Below are 19,574 nucleotides of genomic sequence, written 5' to 3'. Positions count from 1 at the left end.
TTCTGTAGCATAAGTACATAAGTACATAAGTACATAAGTAATGCCATACTGGGAAAAGACCAAGGGTCCATCGAGCCCAGCATCCTGTCCACGACAGCGGCCAATCCAGGCCAAGGGCACCTGGCAAGCTTCCCAAACGTACAAACATTCTATACATGTTATTCCTGGAATTTTGGAGTTTTCCAAGTCCGTTTAGTAGCGGTTTATGGACTTGTCCTTTAGGAAACCGTCCAACCCCTTTTAAAACTCTGCTAAGCTAACTGTCTTCACCACTTTCTCCGGCAACGAATTCCAGAGTTTAATTACACGTTGGGTGAAGAAAACTTTTCTCTGATTTGTTTTAAATTTACTACACTGTAGTTTCATCGCATGCCCCCTAGTCCTAGTATTTTTGGAAAGCGTGAACAGACGCTTCACATCCACCTGTTCCACTCCACTCATTATTTTATATACCTCTATCATGTCTCCCCTCAGCCGTCACTTCTCCAAGCTGTATAGCCCTAGCCTCCTTAGTCTTTCTTCATAGGTAAGTCGTCCCATCCCCGCTATCATTTTAGTCGCCCTTCGCTGCACCTTTTCCAATTCTACTATATCTTTCTTGAGATGCGGCGACCAGAATTGAACACAATACTCAAGGTGCGGTCGCACCATGGAGCGATACAACGGCATTATAACATCCTCACACCTGTCTGTCCAAACTGACTATCATGTCGGGTGTCCTGCTCAAGACAGTAATGAGATGTGAATGTGTGGCTTGAAGACCACTTTGCAGCCTTGTATATTTATTCAATAGAGGCTGACCTCAAGTGGGCTACCGACGCTACCATGGCTCTGACATTATGAGCCTTGACATGACCTTCAACAGTCAGCACAGCCTGGGCATAAGTGAATGAAATGCAATCTACCTGCCAATTGGAGACTGTGCGTTTCCCGATGGTGACCCCCATCCTGTGGGGATCAAAAGAAACAAAAAGCTGGGTGAACTGTCGGTAGGGCTTTCACCAGGATGGGCATGAAGTCTGGGAAGACAATCGACTGGTTTAGATGGAATTCCAATATAACCTTCGGCAAGAACTTATGATGCGCACAGAGAACTACTCTGTTGTGATGAAACTTAGTGTAAGGTGGATTCACCACTAGGATCTGATGCTCACTGACCCTGTGAACTGAAGTAACAGCCACCAAAAACAAGACCTTCCAGGTCAAGTATTTCAGATGACAGGAATCAAATGGTTCAAAATGAAGCTTTCATCAGCTGGGTGAGGACAACGTTGAGGTCCCATGACACAAGTGGAAGTCTGACAGGGGGCTTTGTCAACAGCAAACCTCTCATGAAGCGAGCAACCAGAGGCTGTCCAGATGATGGCAAGCAGTAATCGCACTAAGGTGAACCCCTACAGAGTTGGTCTCGAGACCAGACTCAGAGAGGTGTAGAAGGTATTCAAGCAGGGTCTGTGTAGGGCAACAAATGGGATCCAGGGCCTTGCCCTCACACCAGACAGCAAACCTCCTCCATTTGAAAGGGTAACACCTTTTTATTGTTTACATGAGCTATTTGGAAGGTTACTTACAGTCTTTAAACATTTTTTCATTATCGTATGTGGATAACATTTTTGTTTTCTGTCCTGTTCAAACTTCTTTGGGAATACTTTTTCATTACTAAGACAATATATAAAAATAGTAGAAGACTATTTTCTGTGTATAGTTTAAGACAGTTAGCTGAAGCCCAAAAACTTATGTGGGGGAAAAGTACCTAACACAAAGGAAGGTGCCATGAGTGGGAAAGCGCGGGGTACAAATGTAACAAAAAAAAAAATAGGAGAAAAAAAAAATCTCCCAGGAAAGGCACAAACCGCTCAAATAAAAAGTACTCACATACCAGTGTGAGAAGCCACAAATCGCGCATCCCCTTTTCACAGTGGATGAGAAGAGACTGCTAGTCCTGTGCTCTCATGGCGCATGCTCTTAAAACAATATTAGCTCTTTCTTATGCTCTGCACCGGACAACATGGATGACGTCATCCACATGTGAGAATATGGCCTGCTTATCCTTGAATAAAGGCTTTATATATGGTTTTTGGTATAGTGAATGATAATTTTTTAAAGAGCCACCTGCACTAAAATTGTCACATTAAATCACATTTATAGCTGATGGTTTATTACATAAGTGCCAAGGGAACTTGTCGATTTAGGACATCACCGAACAAGAATACTCTCAGCTGGGGTTAGTGGGGCCCTGAAGAATGGGGCTTCATGTTACCGAGAAAAATTTGTAAGGGGATAGCTGCTGTGAGGCCTGTGAATCCATGCCATGTGCTTTCCACTACTGCTGCTGCAGACCGGGTTGGGGGAAGGAGCAGCCTGGGAAGCTTCGAGCTCTGGGATGGCACTGGAGATGAAATTGGTGTGGTCACCCCAGACACTGATGTTAATTAGTAGGCTGCAGGGGTGGGGAAATATATATCAACTCTCTTCCCCCCAAAGATCCGACTCCAACAATCTTCTCCTTCGCTCCTATAAATCACACAGTTCACTAACTTGTACAGACATATAATAGGTCATCTTTACTCCTTGGAGATTACAATCAAGTCAAAGACAGACTGACAAGATATACAGTTAAAAAACAAACAAGAGTCAGAATTAAGAGAGATACTAATTGAACATTAGACCAGGTGAGCTATACATGCAATAAAGACAAAGACTGATGAGGACCCTGATCACAATGAGATGCCTTGAAAATAGCCTCAAACACAGCTGTCTAGGTGCTTGAGGTGAGTGGGTGGGGAGGGGGACCTGGGTAAGGCAGATGTTGGCTTCTGCCTGCTGTGTGCAATTGTGCATAAAAGACCTAATTTGTTATGCTCTCTCTTCTCACAGATAAAGAACAGGAAAACAGCCTTAAAGTATTAGACCCTAAAACTAGCTACAACACACCTCAACAGGGATTCTCCTACTCTTGAACTTTGATGGGAATAAAGGCATGAGAGAGGGGAGACAGCGGAGATGTTTCAGCTGTTGGCTCACTCCTAGTTTCAATAAAAATTGTCGAGGCCTATCATAAAACATTGTTTCATACAGTATGCAAAATAATTTAGGATATCTTCCAAATAGGGCTGTAAATACTGGAATCGCAAGTAATGTAACAAAAAAAGATGATATATGGTTAACATTTTAAGTTATTTACAGGTAAGTATATTTTTGAAACACTAATAGTTTTGTTTTGTCCTAAGAAATGGCTCTTTCAGCACCAAAAGTTCAGAGATGCTTCTATCTAAGCAATAAATGTAGCAGGTTAAAGGGTACAAAGCAGTATAAGCTGTAACATAGCTAACCCAGCTAAAAATTAACTTAACAAAAAAAAACCAACAACATAAAAGTCTGATTACTTTTTGTTAAACATACCTGTTCATTGTCCTTTATATGTGAACCCTCTGGAATTGCATCCACACCTCTCTCATCACCTGTTCGCCTTGAGGCTTCACTGAGAAATTCAATTATTTTGTCTTCTGATAGAAAATCAGGTATCCACAGAAGCTGATCATCATTTTCATAGACTAAAACAGAGAAAAGTAGGATACAAACTCATCTCATGCTATTTTTAACTTGAGGTTTGATCATAACATAATCATGTCCCCCTGTGCAGTCAAGTTGTAGTTTATTAATCCCATCCCACCACACTCTACCAATTCTCAATCGGTCAAAATTTCAAAGGACCACACGACTCACAGCTCAGATCTGATATTTGGCTGGCTCTTAGATAAAGAAATACTGGTGTCACATTCTGCAGACAGGATTTCAGAGCCAAATATTAAGAGATCTATGTTTAAATGCTATACAAACATTATGTATCACATGCAGAAAATAACGTAAGTTATTTCCATAAATTCTAAGATAGTTATAGGTCCAGTAGTTTTCATATATATGGCAGGAGGCGAGATGCATAATAGCACCCAATGGTATTAAGAATGATTAAATTTCTGTAAAAAATTTTGACCTTGCCCTGACACATACAAAAACATATCACCATGGGTACAACCTTTTACCAAGAACAAAAGCATCGTTTGCTGTACTTGTACACAATTGAAAATACAAAGCCCTTAAAAAAAACAACAATAGGATTATCTACAACAATGTGATGCTCGGAAGACAAAAAATAAGTAGTACCAATACATAACATTCAGAATAAATTAAAATACCTATTTTTGAACTATTTTTTTGTTTTGTTACATTTGTACCCCGCGCTTTCCCACTCATGGCAGGCTCAATGCGGCTTACATAGGGCAATGGAGGGTTAAGTGACTTGCCCAGAGTCACAAGGAGCTGCCTGTGCCTGAAGTGGGAAATGAACTCAGTTCCCCAGGACCAAAGTCCACCACCCTAACCACTAGGCCACTCCTCCATACCATTTTGACTTCCATACCAAAGATGATACATGAATAAATTAAAGAAAAAAATTTATCATTCAGGAGTATCATGTAAAAAGCTCAGTTATACCAAGGGAAGTGATCAGGACTAAGTAGATAAAGCTAAGTATTCTCCAAGGGCAGCAGGCATATATTCTCACATGTGGACGATGTCACCTATGGAGCCCAGTGCAGTCACTGCCAAGTGCACTGTCACTTTAAATCTTTGAGGCGGTGCTCGAGTATGGGACCAGCAGTACAGTACTAAAGCTAAGACAATTCCAAGAGGAGGTGGGAGGGATGTGAGAATGTATGCCTGAAAATCTCTCTCATGAATATTCATTGTGGGTACACTGGAAAACCTGACTGGCTGTGGTGTATCCAGGACCAGGTTTAGAAACCACTGCTCTAGGTGAAGAGGGAACCAGACTTGACAGCCAGTAGGGAGCTATTAGAATCATGGTCCCTTGGCCTCAACACAGTTTGAGAAGTTTTCCCTATGAGAGGTAGCGGGGGAAAGGTGTATAGGTCTGTTCCCCAGTGCAACAAGAAGGCATCTGGGGCTGTTCAGCTGGGAGCATATATTCTGAAACCAAAGCTTGTTGTTCTGAGGAGAAGCAAACAGATCTATTGCTGGGGTCCCCCACTGTTGGAATATTTAACGAACTACAGAGATGCTGAGGGACCATTCGTGAAGCTGAAGTACTCTGCTCAATTTGTCTGCTACAGAATTCTGTTTGCCAAATTAGGTAAACTGCTCATATAGAGATGTTTCGAGAAGCTGCCCAAGTCCATATCTGTTCTCCCTTGTTTGTTCAGGTAATATATCACAACATAAGAGTAGCCATACTGGGTCAGACCAATGGTCCATCTAGCCCAGTATCCTGTTTTCCAAACAGAAACCCAAATCATGGCAACACTCCATACTACAAATCCTGGGGCAAGCAGTTGCTTCCCCATGTCTGCCTCAATAGCAGACTATGGGCTTTTCCTCCAGGAATTTGTTCAAACGTTTTCTAAACCCAGATACGCTAACTGCTGTTAGCACATCCTCCGGCAAACAGTTCCTGAGCTTAACTATTCGTTGAGTGAAAAAATATTTCCTCCTATTTGTTTTTAAAGTATTTCCATGTAACTTCCTCAAGTTGCCCTAGTCTTTGTACTTTTGGAACGAGTAAAAAATCGATTTACTTCTACTCATTCTACATCACTCAGGATTTTGTAGACCTCAATCATATCTCCCCTCATCCGTATCTTTTCCAAGATGAAGACTCCTAACCTCTTTAGCCTTTCCTCAGATGAGAGGAGTTCCATCCCCATCATCATTTTGGTTGCTCTTCTTTGAACCTTTTCTAATTCCGCTATATCTTCTTTGAGATACAGCGACCAGAACTGAATGCAATACTCAAGGTGTGGACGCACCATGGAGCGATACAAAGGCATTATAGTGTTTTTGGCCTTATTCACCACCCCTTTCCTAATAATTCCTAGCATCCTATTTGCTTTTTTGGCCGCAGCCACACACTGAGCAGAAGATTTCAACGTATTATGTATGACGACACCCAGATCTTTTTCTTAAACGCTGACCCCCTTAGCATCAGGTAACTAAGATTCGGATTATTTTTTCCAATGTGCATCACCTTGTATTTGTCCACATTAAATTTAATCTGCCATTTGTACGCCCAGTCTTCCAATTTCCTAAGGTCTTCCTACAACATTTCAGTCTGCACTTGTTTTAACACCTTGAATAGTTTTGTATCATCTGCAAATTTGATCACCTCACTTGTCGTTCTGAATTCCATATCATCTATAAATATGTTAAACAGTACCGGTCCCTGCAGCACTCCACTGCTCACCCTCCTCCTTGACAGAAATGACCATTTAACCCAACCCTCTGTTTTCTGTCCAATAACCAATTTCTAATCCACACCAGAACCTTGCCTCCTATCCCCATAACTCTAATTTTCTCAGGAGTCTCTCATGAGGAACTTTTACCAAAAGCTTTCTGAAAATCTAGATACACTACATCAACCGGTTCACCTTTATTCACGCCTTCAAAGAAATGAAGCAAATTGGTGAGGCAAGACTTCCCCTCAGCTGAACCCAGGCTGACTCTGTTCCATTAAACCATGTTTGTCTACGTGTTCTGTAATTTTACTCTTTATAATAGTTTCCACTATTTTGCCCAGCACCAACGTCAGGCTTAGCAGTCTATAATTTCCCGAATCACCCCTAGAACCCTTTTTAAAAATCGGCGTCACATTGGCCACTCTCCATTCTTCAGGTACTGCGGATGATTTTAATGATAGGTTACATATTACTAACAACAGATCAGCAATTTCATGCTTGAGTTCTTTGAGTACCCAGTCCAGGTGATTTATTACTCTTTAATTTGTCAATTTGGCTCAGTACAGCTTCCAGGTTCACCGACATTTCTTTCACTTCCTCTGCATCATTATCCTTGAAAACCAATTCTGGTACTGGCAGATCTCATATCTTCTTCCGTAAAGACAGAAGCAAAGAATTCATTCAGTTTCTCCGCTATGGCCTTGCCCTCCCTGAGCGCCCCTTTTGCTCCTTCGTGATCTAACGGTCCCATGGATTTCCTTGCAGGCTGTCTGCTTCTGATGTACCTGAAAAAGTAGTTACTGTGAGTTTTAGCCTCTGCGGCAAGTTTCTCTTCATATTTTTTAGCCTTCTTTATTAATGCTTTGCATCTGACTTGCCAGTGCTTATGTTACTTCTTATTCTCTTCATTTGGGTCCTTTTTTCATTCTTTGAAGGACAATCTTTTGGCTGTAATGGCCTCTTTTACTTCACCTTTTACCCATGCTGGTTGTCTGTGTGTACGAGTATTACTTCATTGAGGATGCAGTCTTGGAAGGTTTTGAGAGTGTTGACTGCTCGCAATTCCAGGAGGTTGAAATGATTGCCCCATGGGGACCAAGAACCCTGTGTGTGGAGACCATCAAGGTGAGCACCCCAACTTACCATGGAAGTATCCATGTTGAGGACCTTGTAATGTGCAGGGGGCTGAAATGGAAGACCCCGGGTGATATCAGATATTATCCATCACTGTAGAGAGTGGTGTAATTGTGGAGTCGCTTGAATTTGAGCTTAGAGCAATCCTGTGGCTTGTGACTACTGAAAAGAGACGGTTCACTGAGGAATTCAGAAGTGGAATCGAGTTAAAGGTGTTACATGGACTGTTGAAGCCATGTGCCTGAGTAGGCAGAGCATGTGACGAGCAGATACTTGGGTGAATTTGAACATCTGAGTGCCCAGTCTCAGTATGTTTCTGCTCTTGGCTGAGGAAGGAAGGCCTAGCTCTAAGTAGTATCAAGGACAGCACCTATGAAATCTAAGAACTGAAGCAGTTGAAGATGTGATTTGGGGTAATTGATCACAAACCTGAGGAGTTCTAGGAGCCTTAGGGCGGATAGAATGAAGGTGTGTGCTGACTCCCAGGAGTCTGTCTTGATTAACCAATCATCCAAGTAAGGGAAGACATGGATTCCTGACATGCAAAGTGTTGATGCTACCACTATCAGACACTTCGTAAGACCTTGTATTAATAGTGGAGAGTCCCACAGCAGAAGAGGAGGAACTTTCTGTGTGCAGAGAGAATAGGTATATGCATGTGTGCCTCAATGAGATCTAGAGAGCAAAGCCAATTGTTGAGTTCTATCATGGGAAGTAGTGACCCTAGCTACATCTTGCAAGGTTCCGCGTTAGGAGTTACGGATCAAGAAAGGGATCTGGGTGTCGTCGTCGATGATACGCTGAAACCTTCTGCTCAGTGTGCTGCTGCGGCTAGGAAAGCGAATAGAATGTTGGGTGTTATTAGGAAGGGTATGGAGTCCAGGTGTGCGGATGTTATAATGCCGTTGTATCGCTCCATGGTGCGACCGCACCTGGAGTATTGTGTTCAGTACTGGTCTCCGTATCTCAAAAAAGATATAGTAGAATTGGAAAAGGTACAGCGAAGGGCGACGAAAATGATAGTGGGGATGGGACGACTTTCCTATGAAGAGAGACTGAGAAGGCTAGGGCTTTTCAGCTTGGAGAAGAGACGGCTGAGGGGAGATATGATAGAAGTGTATAAAATAATGAGTGGAATGGATCGGGTGGATGTGAAGCGACTGTTCACGCTATCCAAAAATACTAGGACTAGAGGGCATGAGTTGAAGCTACAGTGTGGTAAATTTAAAACGAATCGGAGAAAATTTTTCTTCACCCAACGTGTAATTAGACTCTGGAATTCGTTGCCGGAGAACGTGGTACGGGCGGTTAGCTTGACGGAGTTTAAAAAGGGGTTAGATTCCTAAAGGACAAGTCCATAGACCGCTATTAAATGGACTTGGAAAAATTCCGCATTTTTAGGTATAACTTGTCTGGAATGTTTTTACGTTTGGGGAGCGTGCCAGGTGCCCTTGACCTGGATTGGCCACTGTCGGTGACAGGATGCTGGGCTAGATGGACCTTTGGTCTTTCCCAGTATGGCACTACTTATGTACTTATGTACTTAAACCATATGAAATTTGTAGAAACTTGTTTAAATCTCGCAGATTGAGAACTGGACGTGCTCTCCACTGTCTTTTTTCTGTATGAGAATTTATCTAGAATAGAGCTCTTTTATGTTAGAAGATGTTACTTCGTTTAGTACTGATGTTCTCCATTTGTGCAGATCAAGGTGCACTGTTACCTGTTACTTTTGAAAGGGATATTTTTATGGCAGTTTGGGGTTATTGGAGCATGGATTATTTTTCCCAATGTGCATCACTTTTTACTTGTCCACATTAAATTTCATCTGCCATTTGGACACCCAGTCCACATGCAATTTAACAATAGTTTTGTATTATCCACAAGTTTGATCACCTCATGTGTTATTCCCATTTCCAGATCATTTATCAATATCTTAAAAATACTGGTCCTACCACAGATCCCTGTGGCATTCCACTATTCACCTTCAGCTATTTAGGGAACTGGCCATTTAACCCTACTCTGTTTTAAATCTTTTATCCAGTTCCCAGTCCACAAAACATTGATTCTTATCCAGTGGTTTTATAATTTTCTCAATAGAAAAACAAAATAAAACATGGAAAAGAAAATAAGATGATACCTTTTTTATTGGACATAACTTAATACATTTCTTGATTAGCTTTCGAAGGTTGCCTTTCTTCGTCAGATCGGAAATAAGCAAATGTGCTAGCTGACAGCGTATATAAGTGAAAACATTCAAGCATTACTATGACAGTCTGACAGGGTGGGAGGATGGGGGTGGGTAGGAGGTATGCATGGGGACATCAAAGCATATCATTGATATTCTAACAGGATGGGTTAAATAGTTAGAAATTTGTTTAATTTCAACTGGTAAATCATGCCACCATTTAGTGCCTATGTGAGAGAAATCTTTGCATAATATAGACTTGAAATTGATGTTTATATAGCTAGGATAATGAAGTATAAAGGTATTTTCTGGATTTTGCAGATGCATTTCAAGCTGGTAAATCAATTAAATCCAACATGTATTTAGGTGCCAAAACATGTATTTTGGTAAATGAATGTGCGGGTATTGAAGGTTATTCTAACTTTAATTGGAAGCCACTGTAATTTGGAAAGTAAGGGAGAAGTTCTGTTGAATTTTGAAACTCTCAACATAAGCTGTGTTTAAAGTAGTATGCATTTTTTTGATTAAAGATTCTTTATTACCTAGGTAATATGCATTGCAGTAGTCCATTTGTGATAGGACCAATGCTTGCACAATTGGTCAGAACGAACTGGATGGGAAAAGGAATCTAATTCTTTTTAACTTCCATAATGATCTGAGGGTCTTGGATACCACGGTGTTAACTTGGTCTTCTCCTGTTAATTGTTGATCTAATGATTCTGAGAATTTTCAGAGATGTTTCCAGTGGGTAGATTCTCAAGTGGGATGTTAAGCCATCCATCTGTGACCTGCGAGTGCATCATGCAAGATGACACTAAATCTACTACAAAAGGACTGAAGAAAAAGATTTGGTGTTTTAAAACACCCAAAGTCAAATACCTAAACCCCCCACTGAAATGTAGTGGCAAGACCCAAAAAGTAAGGAAAGACAGGAGTCAAATGTCAGAGTTGAAACAGTTCTACATGAAAGAATGGGACAAAATTTCTCAAGAGCAGAGTAAGAGGCCGATCAAATACTTAGTTGAAGTTATTGCTGTTTTAGGAGGTGCCACTAGTTATTAAAGGGTTCTTTTACCAAACTGCAGAAAAAAGGGCCCTGCACTAGCGGCGGGAGTTGTTTTTCCCCGCACACCAGGGCCCTTTTTAATCGCAGCAGGTAAAAAAAAGCCCCCAGCACACATAGCCATTCGGTAAGAGAACTCTTACTGCATGGCCATGCGGCAGGGACTCCTTACTGCCACCCACTGAGGCGACGATATGGGCTTCCTTGCTAACCTGGCAGTAACCGAGCAGCACGTGGTGATGCCTGATTACCGAAGGGCTATTGCCACGCAACTCATTTCCGGGGGTTTTCTTTTTCCCCTGGAAATGGAGCACGCTCAGGGCAGGACTACCGCTAGTGGCTGCATTGGGCCGGCGGTAGTCCTGGAAGAGCGAGTGGCAAGCCTGCGTTGGGTTTACAGCGCTCTGTAAAAGGGCCCCTAAATGGAGAGTTCACATACTTTTTACACAGATACTGATGTTCTTTGCCTTTTTACGTGAATAAATGATCAAAATAAACCCTTCATGCCTGTATTTATTCAATAGAATTCTCTCTCTTATCAAAGTTTATACTATATTGAAAACATAATTAGATCCTAAACTTTGTTAAAATACCGACTACCTGGAGGGTTTGCAAACTTTCTCTGGACTACAGCCTCCAAAGGATATGGATTTACTAAACCTGCAATCCATATTTAATATCATTAGTATTTTGATGAGTAGAAAGAATGGACTGGTAGAGATGCTTGAGAAGATTTATTAATCAAAGACCTGACACAGTACTGTGTTTCGGCCTATGGCCTGCCTCAGGGGTCTTTTTCCAATAAATGAATTTCAATGTCTTCAAGATAAAATCTGTCCAGTAATATAATGGGTTAGTCTTGAAAAAGACCTTTGTAGAGCTGTTGCAAAGTCTATTGATCAAAAGGTGGAAATGCCTAATCAAAAAGCAGTATCAAACATTACCAAAGATTAAAAAAGATCAGTGTTTCTCATACAGTATGTCATGTGTGATGTCAAAGTTAACATAGAACAGATATACAACCATGCCTTAATTTGCGACACTGTTTCAAACATGGCTACTTAAAAAAAAAAAAAATTTATAGTAATATTTTGGGAGCAACATAAGGAGAGAGTTGGCAGAGGTAAAGACAGAATGAGACAGACATTTTATTTCGATTATTTTATTTCTAGAAATATATTTTTCCAGTTTTTATAAATGATTACCTTGTACACTTGCTCCAAAATTCTAAAGCTCATTTAAAATTAAAAAAAAAATATATATATTGTTCAAAGATAATAGCCACCATATTTTTTATTTGGAAAATATAAGGTTATTCATATCACAGCAACAGTTCTGCCTCAATAACAATTATTTTTAAGACCAGTTGTTTATGTGGCCCTGTTCACAACCGCAGAATAACTGGTGGATTGGTATGGAGGATTTAAGAGTTGCCAGATTGGAAAATTTGTTCTGTGCTGCACTTTAATACCTGGTCTTTTAATTTATCATAGAAGATCTGACAATATCCTGGATATGTAGCCATCTAGCAAATAGCTCAGAAGCATACTTTATTTTCTGAAAAGTGGTTTCATAAATTCGTTCTATATTAATTAGCTATTCTATTTAATAATAAAGTTTACCTCTTTCATTCTCCTTGTATTTACAGACACCAAGTGGAATTTCTGCTTGAAACATCGAGCCCACCATAATTTCCTATACAGAAAAAAGAGAAAATTTTGATTGTCGGAAATTTTTCAGGAAAGACCAAATCTGTACTATCTCCACCCACAAGAGTTTTCTGAATTTACATAACTTTCCTAAAACAATCTGTATGGATGTCAAATATACTAAACATTTCTCTACATACATACTAAGAAACCCCTAGAAACCTCTCTCATACTTCAAGTTAACACCTTCTGTAGTAGTAAAAGATAAGTTTAACACTAGGAAAAATATGGCAATACATTCAGTGCCAGACTGAAATCCACTTAGCTTGCAGTGGATTATGTGATTTGGTGAGCCTAAGGGGATGTTATTTCTTGGGGCTCTGGAGACTGTCTGTCTCCTTATTGGATGATTGTTGCCCTCCGGGGCCTCCTCTCGTTGCCTCCTGGCAGTAGGCATATGGTAGAGATGACCCCCCCCCCCCTTAGTGGTCAGTCATAAGCATGTGATGGCAGCAAAGGTCCTAGGAAAGCACAAAGAGAAGGTGCAACTGGCAGAACAACTCATGGAGCCATGCTCCCCAATATGTGATACAGAGCTGCTAGCATCTGAGGTCACTGGGCAATAGTTTTAAGCACTGAAAGGGAAGTTTGATATACTAGCAGCTACAATCAATGGTGTGACCAACACATTAGAGGGCTGTTACAGTCTGCAGAAGGTATCTGCAGTGGAGGATGTGGCGCACTTAGCTGGTGAGATTGCCAAGCTTAATCAAATATTAACACAGCTTTAAAAATAACTGGACAATTATAAGATCCACTCATGCCATAATATACACTTCAATGGCTGAGCTGTGGGGGGGTTCTTAAAAACCTTGCTCCTGTTGGAACTTAGGCTTAGTGTGGCCCTGAGATTGGTGACCATAGAATGCATCACACTGGACCTAAGCAAGTAGAGATGGGAAAGCCTTGGGTAGTTCTGGGCTCACTTTTTAAACTATATAAATAAAAGGAAGAGATCCCTAGAGCTGCAAGATTGTGAGCTTTGGATGTACCACAAAGGTGGTATAACAAATCTATAACCCTTTATCCCCTTTAGTAGGCTGCAGCATGAGAGCTGTTGCTCGGTGAATATAGCATCCATCTACTCCAAATTGTATGATCAACAGATGAAGTTTGCCCAACTGTACCCTGCCTGATTATGGGTACAGAACAATGGGAGAAGTGAGATCATCACTTCAGTGTTGGAAAAGGACATTCTTGGTGAGGCTGGAAGATTAGGTGCAGACTGGAGAGGAGTGAAGGGTGTCAGGAGGCAGGGAGAAACAATAGGGATGTCTGGGACATTTCCTTTATCTGGACTATTTTTGCACTATAACATGGGCCCACAGGATGGTGACAACAGAGAAACTGTTGAAGTGGATGCCCCTTTCAATCTTTAGAGTACAGTTGAGAGGGGGTGCTGGACGGTGGGCTTGGGGAAGCATTTGGGGGGGAGGGTTATTTGTGAGTAGGGGGAAAGACTGGATGGATACTGGGTTGGTAGTGTAGTGCCACAAGTGTGTGGTAGGGAGGATAGGGTGTATATGAAATGGGTATGTAAAAGAGGTTGACTCCTAGCACCTGTGACCATGTGCGGAGACTGCGTCAGGTGGAAGGGTGAAATATTAAAACACACTTGGGAAGAGAATGATCTTATATGAATGTGGATCATCCCAACCCCCAGGAGGAATTTGGAGGTGAAGGGTTGGCATCGTGAGGGATGGAGGTGGTGGGGAGTGAACATGGAAGGTATGTAGGCAGGAGGGAAATCACTGTTCAATGCGTATGACTGGCTGAAGGGAGAATGCTTCGACATGCACAAGGTGATCTAGGTGGTGAGTGTGAGCAATGAAAATGGGAGAAATGTGTTAAAGGAAGGCAAGAAGGCAGAAAGTATATGGGGGATGCAGATGTCTGGCTTGCACCTCATTGGTTGTGTGAAATAGGGTGAGTTGCAGGTGAACTGTGCAAGCTGGTCTTTCTGGTAAAGAGGTATAAGATCTTGAAAGTCCTCTGGAATCAGAAGGCAGATATTGCAATGTTACAAGAGACGCATATGGACACTGCTGAACTTGCCAAGTTAAAAAGGTAGTAGGGATCCAAGATGGCTGCTGCTGTCATCCGACACACCTTTCAGCTCTCTGAATCTTACTGCGTTTTGAGATGCCGAAGAGGAGAGGCTGCCCTGCCTCCGCTGCCCCTCAGCGGCAAACCCCCTCTTCAGAAATCGGTCCTTTGCAGGCATATCTTCGGACAGCGATGTCGGGAAGCAGCCCATTGGCCCGCTCTGAGGTTGATGGAGACTCCGGAGCATCACCTGGGCTAGAGCTCTTGCTCAGTCCCGACACGAGAGCTCCTCCCCCACAGCCAGGTGATGGTAGCTCTCCGATGTTGGCGTCCTCAATCCCAGTTCCCGTGGTTGGTGTGGGAGAGGATACGGGAGATGGTTCAATCATCCGAGGGAACTCGGAGCAACGAAGAACCTGAGACCTCGATGAAGGGAACGGCATCAGTTACAGCAAATGCAGTGAGGGAGTTTAAAGCTGCAGGTATGGAGCAGGAAATTTCCACAAGCAAATCTGAGGTAATAGTGACTCAATTTACTATATTTATAGTTAAACCCACTGAAGTAACCTTGGGCAGCTTATGGACCCTAATAGTGGATTTAGGACCGGCTCTCTGGAGGAGACTTTCTCCTTTCCTGTGGAGGGGTGGGGTCAGATGATATCCCATAAGACTGCTCCTCCGAGAAGTATCGAAGGTCACCATCCAATTTCCAAGAGCGTTCCTCATCTGTATCAGCCAAAAACTCCACTAGAGAAGGCTGAGACTGAGTCTGCCTCGATCTAGAGGAGTCATGTCTCCAAAAGGGGCATTGAGGAGTTGGCTCCCACATTGACTCTGGTGAAGCTTATTCCACTGACGTTGAGAGAGTGCAGTCAATGCTGGAGCCACATGTGACACTGGCGTCAGAGGCCTCACTGCAGGCTGAGGGCCAAGCGGGGCTGCAACTAGAGGAATGGCAGGCGCATGCACCCTTGATGCCGATGCACTGTGTTGAAAAAAAGCCAGCCAGCAGTTCAGGAACAAGGCCCGATGTGCTCACTGCGGGCTGACATCGGGAAAGGCTGGGGCATTGGCTCAGAGACAGCCTGCGGAACTGCTGGGATTGAGACCGGAGGCTGGTCCTGGCTACATGGAGGACTGCTGCACCGGCACCTCGTGTATGGAGGGGGAAGAGGTCCTCCCAGCGCCCTCGAGCCTCCAGCACTGTGTTTCAAAGGGGATCAATGCTGACGCTTCTTGGCCTTTGCCTGAACCCCGATATCGAAGCTCCTCGGTGCCAACGAGGATGTCGTTGAATCCTCCCATCGCCTCAGTCAGGCCCGATGCAGGTTGGTCCCGGGAACTCTGCACAGCAGTCTGCGTTGAGGCAGGTAGAGACTCACTCGATGCACAACTACTCTCGGTGTCAACAGGTCTAGCAGGCTCCAAATACCTTTTCATGTTGAGCCTCTCTGGGCAACTGGGTCCAGGACAATTGTAAGGTCTATGATCAGGCCCGAAACACTGAAGACACCAAGAATGGGTGTCTTTACTAGAGACGGCCCTACTGAACCGGGAGTAGTGCTAAAAGCCACTGGGAACCTTTGCAGACATGGAAGGAAAGGGGAAAGGGAAATGGGAATGGGATTTGATATACCGTCTTTTTTTTTTTTTTTTTGCAACTACAGTCAAAGCGGTTTACATAGGCAAAAGTGACACAAGCAGCTGCACTGGGAATCAAATCCAATCCAATTCCCTAGTATCCAGGTCCACTGCACTAACCACTAGGCTACTCCTCCGCTCCAAATCAAACAGCTTGATGGTGAGAAAAAAAAAAAAAAAAGGCAAAGCACAAAGTCAAGGCCTAAATGCGACCTAGAGAAAAAGATAGGAAACAAGTGGGGAAAAAATGAACTAAAAAAAGAAGGGAAGAGAAGGGAAGAACACAAATATGGGAACAAGAAAAATCACAGCAAAAAACGCTTCCGACAAACCCTCAAGCTCTTTCCGAACCAAGATAGTGAGAAGCAAAGAAAAATGGTGTCCACTCCTCACCAAAGTAAAAAAAATAATTGGTGGTCCCGCGCATGCGCAATGGAGTGAGTCTTGCTCCACAAATCTCTTTTCAGCTTGATATAAGCTCCGAACTGGGCAACGCAGGTCACGTTAATCCACTTGTGAGAATTATAGGCCCGGTTGCCCTTGGAGAAAACAGTATAACCTAGTGGCTGGCTAAGTGAACACTTAAGCAAGGTTCCAGAGAGAACCATGGCCTGTACAGCCACAGGATTGTTTCTGCAACTGCTTAGGAGCACTGAAGAACAGAGGTGTCATTGTACTCTGGAGGAGTGGGGGGAGGGCAATACTGTAAGCAGCGAGATGACCCCAGCTTCAAACATGGATGTTGTAAGATAAAGTGGCATACAGGGAGTGCCTCTTTTAATAATGCCACCTGTGATACCCTGTGGTTTACATGGGACACAGAACTGGATATCCATCCTTAATAACAGCACCATGTTTGTTTTGTTTAGGAGGTGGAGGTATGACAAATGATTTGAAAATTGCATAAAGATCTCAAACTTGGAAAAGCTGTGTGCTGTAAGACGATCCAAGATCAAAAGTACAACTGTCCTGATGTCATTTCCTCCTCATTTTAACTATAAATGTTCACCATAAATAAATTAATTTTTTCCAGTTAATTATCCAATTACAGACACTATTCATATACTCATATTTATGTATTACATTTGTACCCCACGCTTTCCCGCTCATCGCAGGCTCAATACGGCTTACATAGTAACAAGAGAATACAATCTGTAGTATCAGAATCAACAAAGGAGGTATGTGATAGGACATATGAACAAGGAGTAAATGGGATAGAAGAGGTGTGAGAGAAAGGACAGGGATAGGTAAGGAGGTGGGGCGATAAAGGAGAAATTGGGAAGAGCATGGAGGATAAATAAGGTTGGTAGGAGATATTTTCTGAGTCATTGTAGTTAATAATTAGTTGAACCGGTAAATAGATGGATTGCTTATGGTATGTCAGGTCATTCGGGTAAACCTGTTTGAACAGATGGGTTTTCAATAGTTTCCCAAAGGGAAGATATTCACTAATTGACCGAATGTGGATGGGTAGAGCATTCCAGAGTTGGGATCCCAGGTAGGGGAAGTTAGATGCTTTCTTCCTCCTTTTTTTGTCAGTCTCAATGGGAAAGGCAGGGGTGGAGGAGTAGGGAATGAGAAACAGGAAGAGTTGGATGGGTTATCAGAGTGACAAAGCAGTAAAATGTTATGGTTTACAATGTGATAGAGAAGAAACCACAGAAGCAGAAACCCAGAAGCGGAACCCCAGATCTTTGCCGTCCTTTCTTGGTGATTATGTTCTTAAGTGTTTTAAATTTCCTTTTAGTATTCTGATCAGTGCTCTAGTGATGGTGGAACCCACTGGTTTTGCCTGCCACTTTTGATGACCCTACAGTAGGTTAAAAATAGGGAAGATCCCCAAAGAACTGTGGATGAAGGCTCACAACACTATAGCACCAGCACAAAAGAGTTCTGATCATGCTTGAAGCCCTGAAGGAACAGGAGGAAGCTATTGGAATATGTTTAAACATTTTGAAACAGATTGAAAAAAAATATTAAATGAATTTAGAAATGAACCATCATTTTCTATTCCAGTTTATATTCTCACTTTCCATTAATATCAGTGCTCCATACTGTTTTAAACATATCTGATACATTTAATTAAATGTTACTTTTCAAGTAAAATGAACTTTACCCATATCAACTAGGCCCCCCCGACCTCCTACCTTTTTCCAGTCTTCTGAGGGAATATAGTCTTCATCTTCTTCTGATTCCTCTTCAATTTCATTGTCTGCAAGAAAATGATAGACTGCATTTCAAATATAAGTCAGGAAATGAGGTTCAATAAACAAAAATAACAACATAGTATGTAATGGCAGATCGAGACCTGCATGGTCCATCTAGTCTGCCCAGTAAAGGCAGCCAGAGCTGCACCTGCCATTCCATCATGATCAAATACTGGCATCACAAACAGGGCAGTCATACAATCTTGGAAGAGTGGTTTTACAATTTTGTAATACTGTTTTAACAGACTAATATATACGTTTCTTAACTAGCTTTCAGAAGCCATATTCATGCCTTCAAGTCAAAACAGTACAAACATGCCATTTTGGTAACTTTGCTCATTTATTTCACATAGCTGTATGAGATACCTTTCATTTTAGATAAAACTGTTTGGTGGTTGTGTTAACTCACTTAAATGTGTGTAAATAAAGGTAACTGTTTTGATCTGATGAAAGGAATATTAGCTCCCCAAAACTAGTCAATGAATGAATCACGTTCATTCAATAAAAAAATATTTTTCTTTATTGATCTTTCCACACATTCAAGTGGACTAGCACAGCAACAACTATCAATGTAGCTTGCCTGCTTGATTTGGGGAAAAGCAAAACTAAGCAAGTCATATTGGTAGTGAGGTAGTGGTCCAATTCAGCGATGCAATGTTTGTTTTTTTTTTTTTTTTTTTTTTGGGGGGGGGGGGGGGGTGCTGCTGCTCCCCACCTCTTGCCCCTTTAGTGTTTCCTTGGAGGATAGCCAGGGGTTTGAAGTGACCTGGGGATTCCCATTCACTGCACTTTAGGGTCTGAGTACTGTAGAGGAAACACACAATATAATACTTATGGAGACCCAATACTCTCCCTTCTGCATTGAAACAGTTACTTACCTATAAAGCAGGTATTCTCCAAAGATAGGATTTATAAAACCCTCACATATGGGTGATGTCACCGACAGAGCCTGGCATGGAATGCAGTGCCCCAGCAATTTTCTAGAAGCCTTTGGGTAAGCTCACTGCTCATGCACACCTGTTTCTATCCGCCACTGACTTGCAGCACCTTCTTCAGTCTACTGCAAGCTAGAGGAATACAATTCTTCACAACCTTCCTGCCTGGAGAGGCAGGAAGGTTGTGAAGATTTAAGTTCTGCTGTCCTATGAGAACATCTGCTACAGATAAGTAACTGTTTTCTCAGAGGACAAGCAGGACTGTAAAATCATCACACATGGGACTCCTCAGCTACAGGCTGCCTTCAATAGAAAAAAAAATAAGGGGGATACACACTTTTTTTTTTTTTGGAAGGCAGCCTGTAATTAAAAGATAAGGACCTAAGGAGAGATGGAATTT

General features: G+C 42.2%; 1 protein-coding gene across 5 annotated transcripts in view; it reads right to left on the bottom strand.

The window, feature by feature from the left end:
• The window catches only part of MIER1 (MIER1 transcriptional regulator), a 106,564-nt gene that overhangs the window by 10,117 nt on the left and 76,873 nt on the right, over positions 1-19,574 (bottom strand). For all 5 annotated transcript variants that reach the window (XM_030205554.1, XM_030205552.1, XM_030205551.1 and 2 more), the window contains 3 exons: positions 18,180-18,244; positions 12,259-12,331; positions 3,403-3,554 (listed from right to left, as the gene is read on the bottom strand). In XM_030205554.1, coding sequence (XP_030061414.1) covers positions 3,403-3,554; positions 12,259-12,331; positions 18,180-18,244 — 290 coding nt within the window. The remainder of the gene's footprint in view (positions 1-3,402; positions 3,555-12,258; positions 12,332-18,179; positions 18,245-19,574) is intronic.

Source organism: Microcaecilia unicolor, chromosome 6, assembly GCF_901765095.1.
Source record: "Microcaecilia unicolor chromosome 6, aMicUni1.1, whole genome shotgun sequence".
NCBI classification, from domain to species: Eukaryota; Metazoa; Chordata; class Amphibia; order Gymnophiona; family Siphonopidae; genus Microcaecilia; species Microcaecilia unicolor.
The sequence above is the reverse complement of the archived record's forward strand: the minus strand, read 5'-3'. Positions and strand labels throughout refer to the sequence as shown.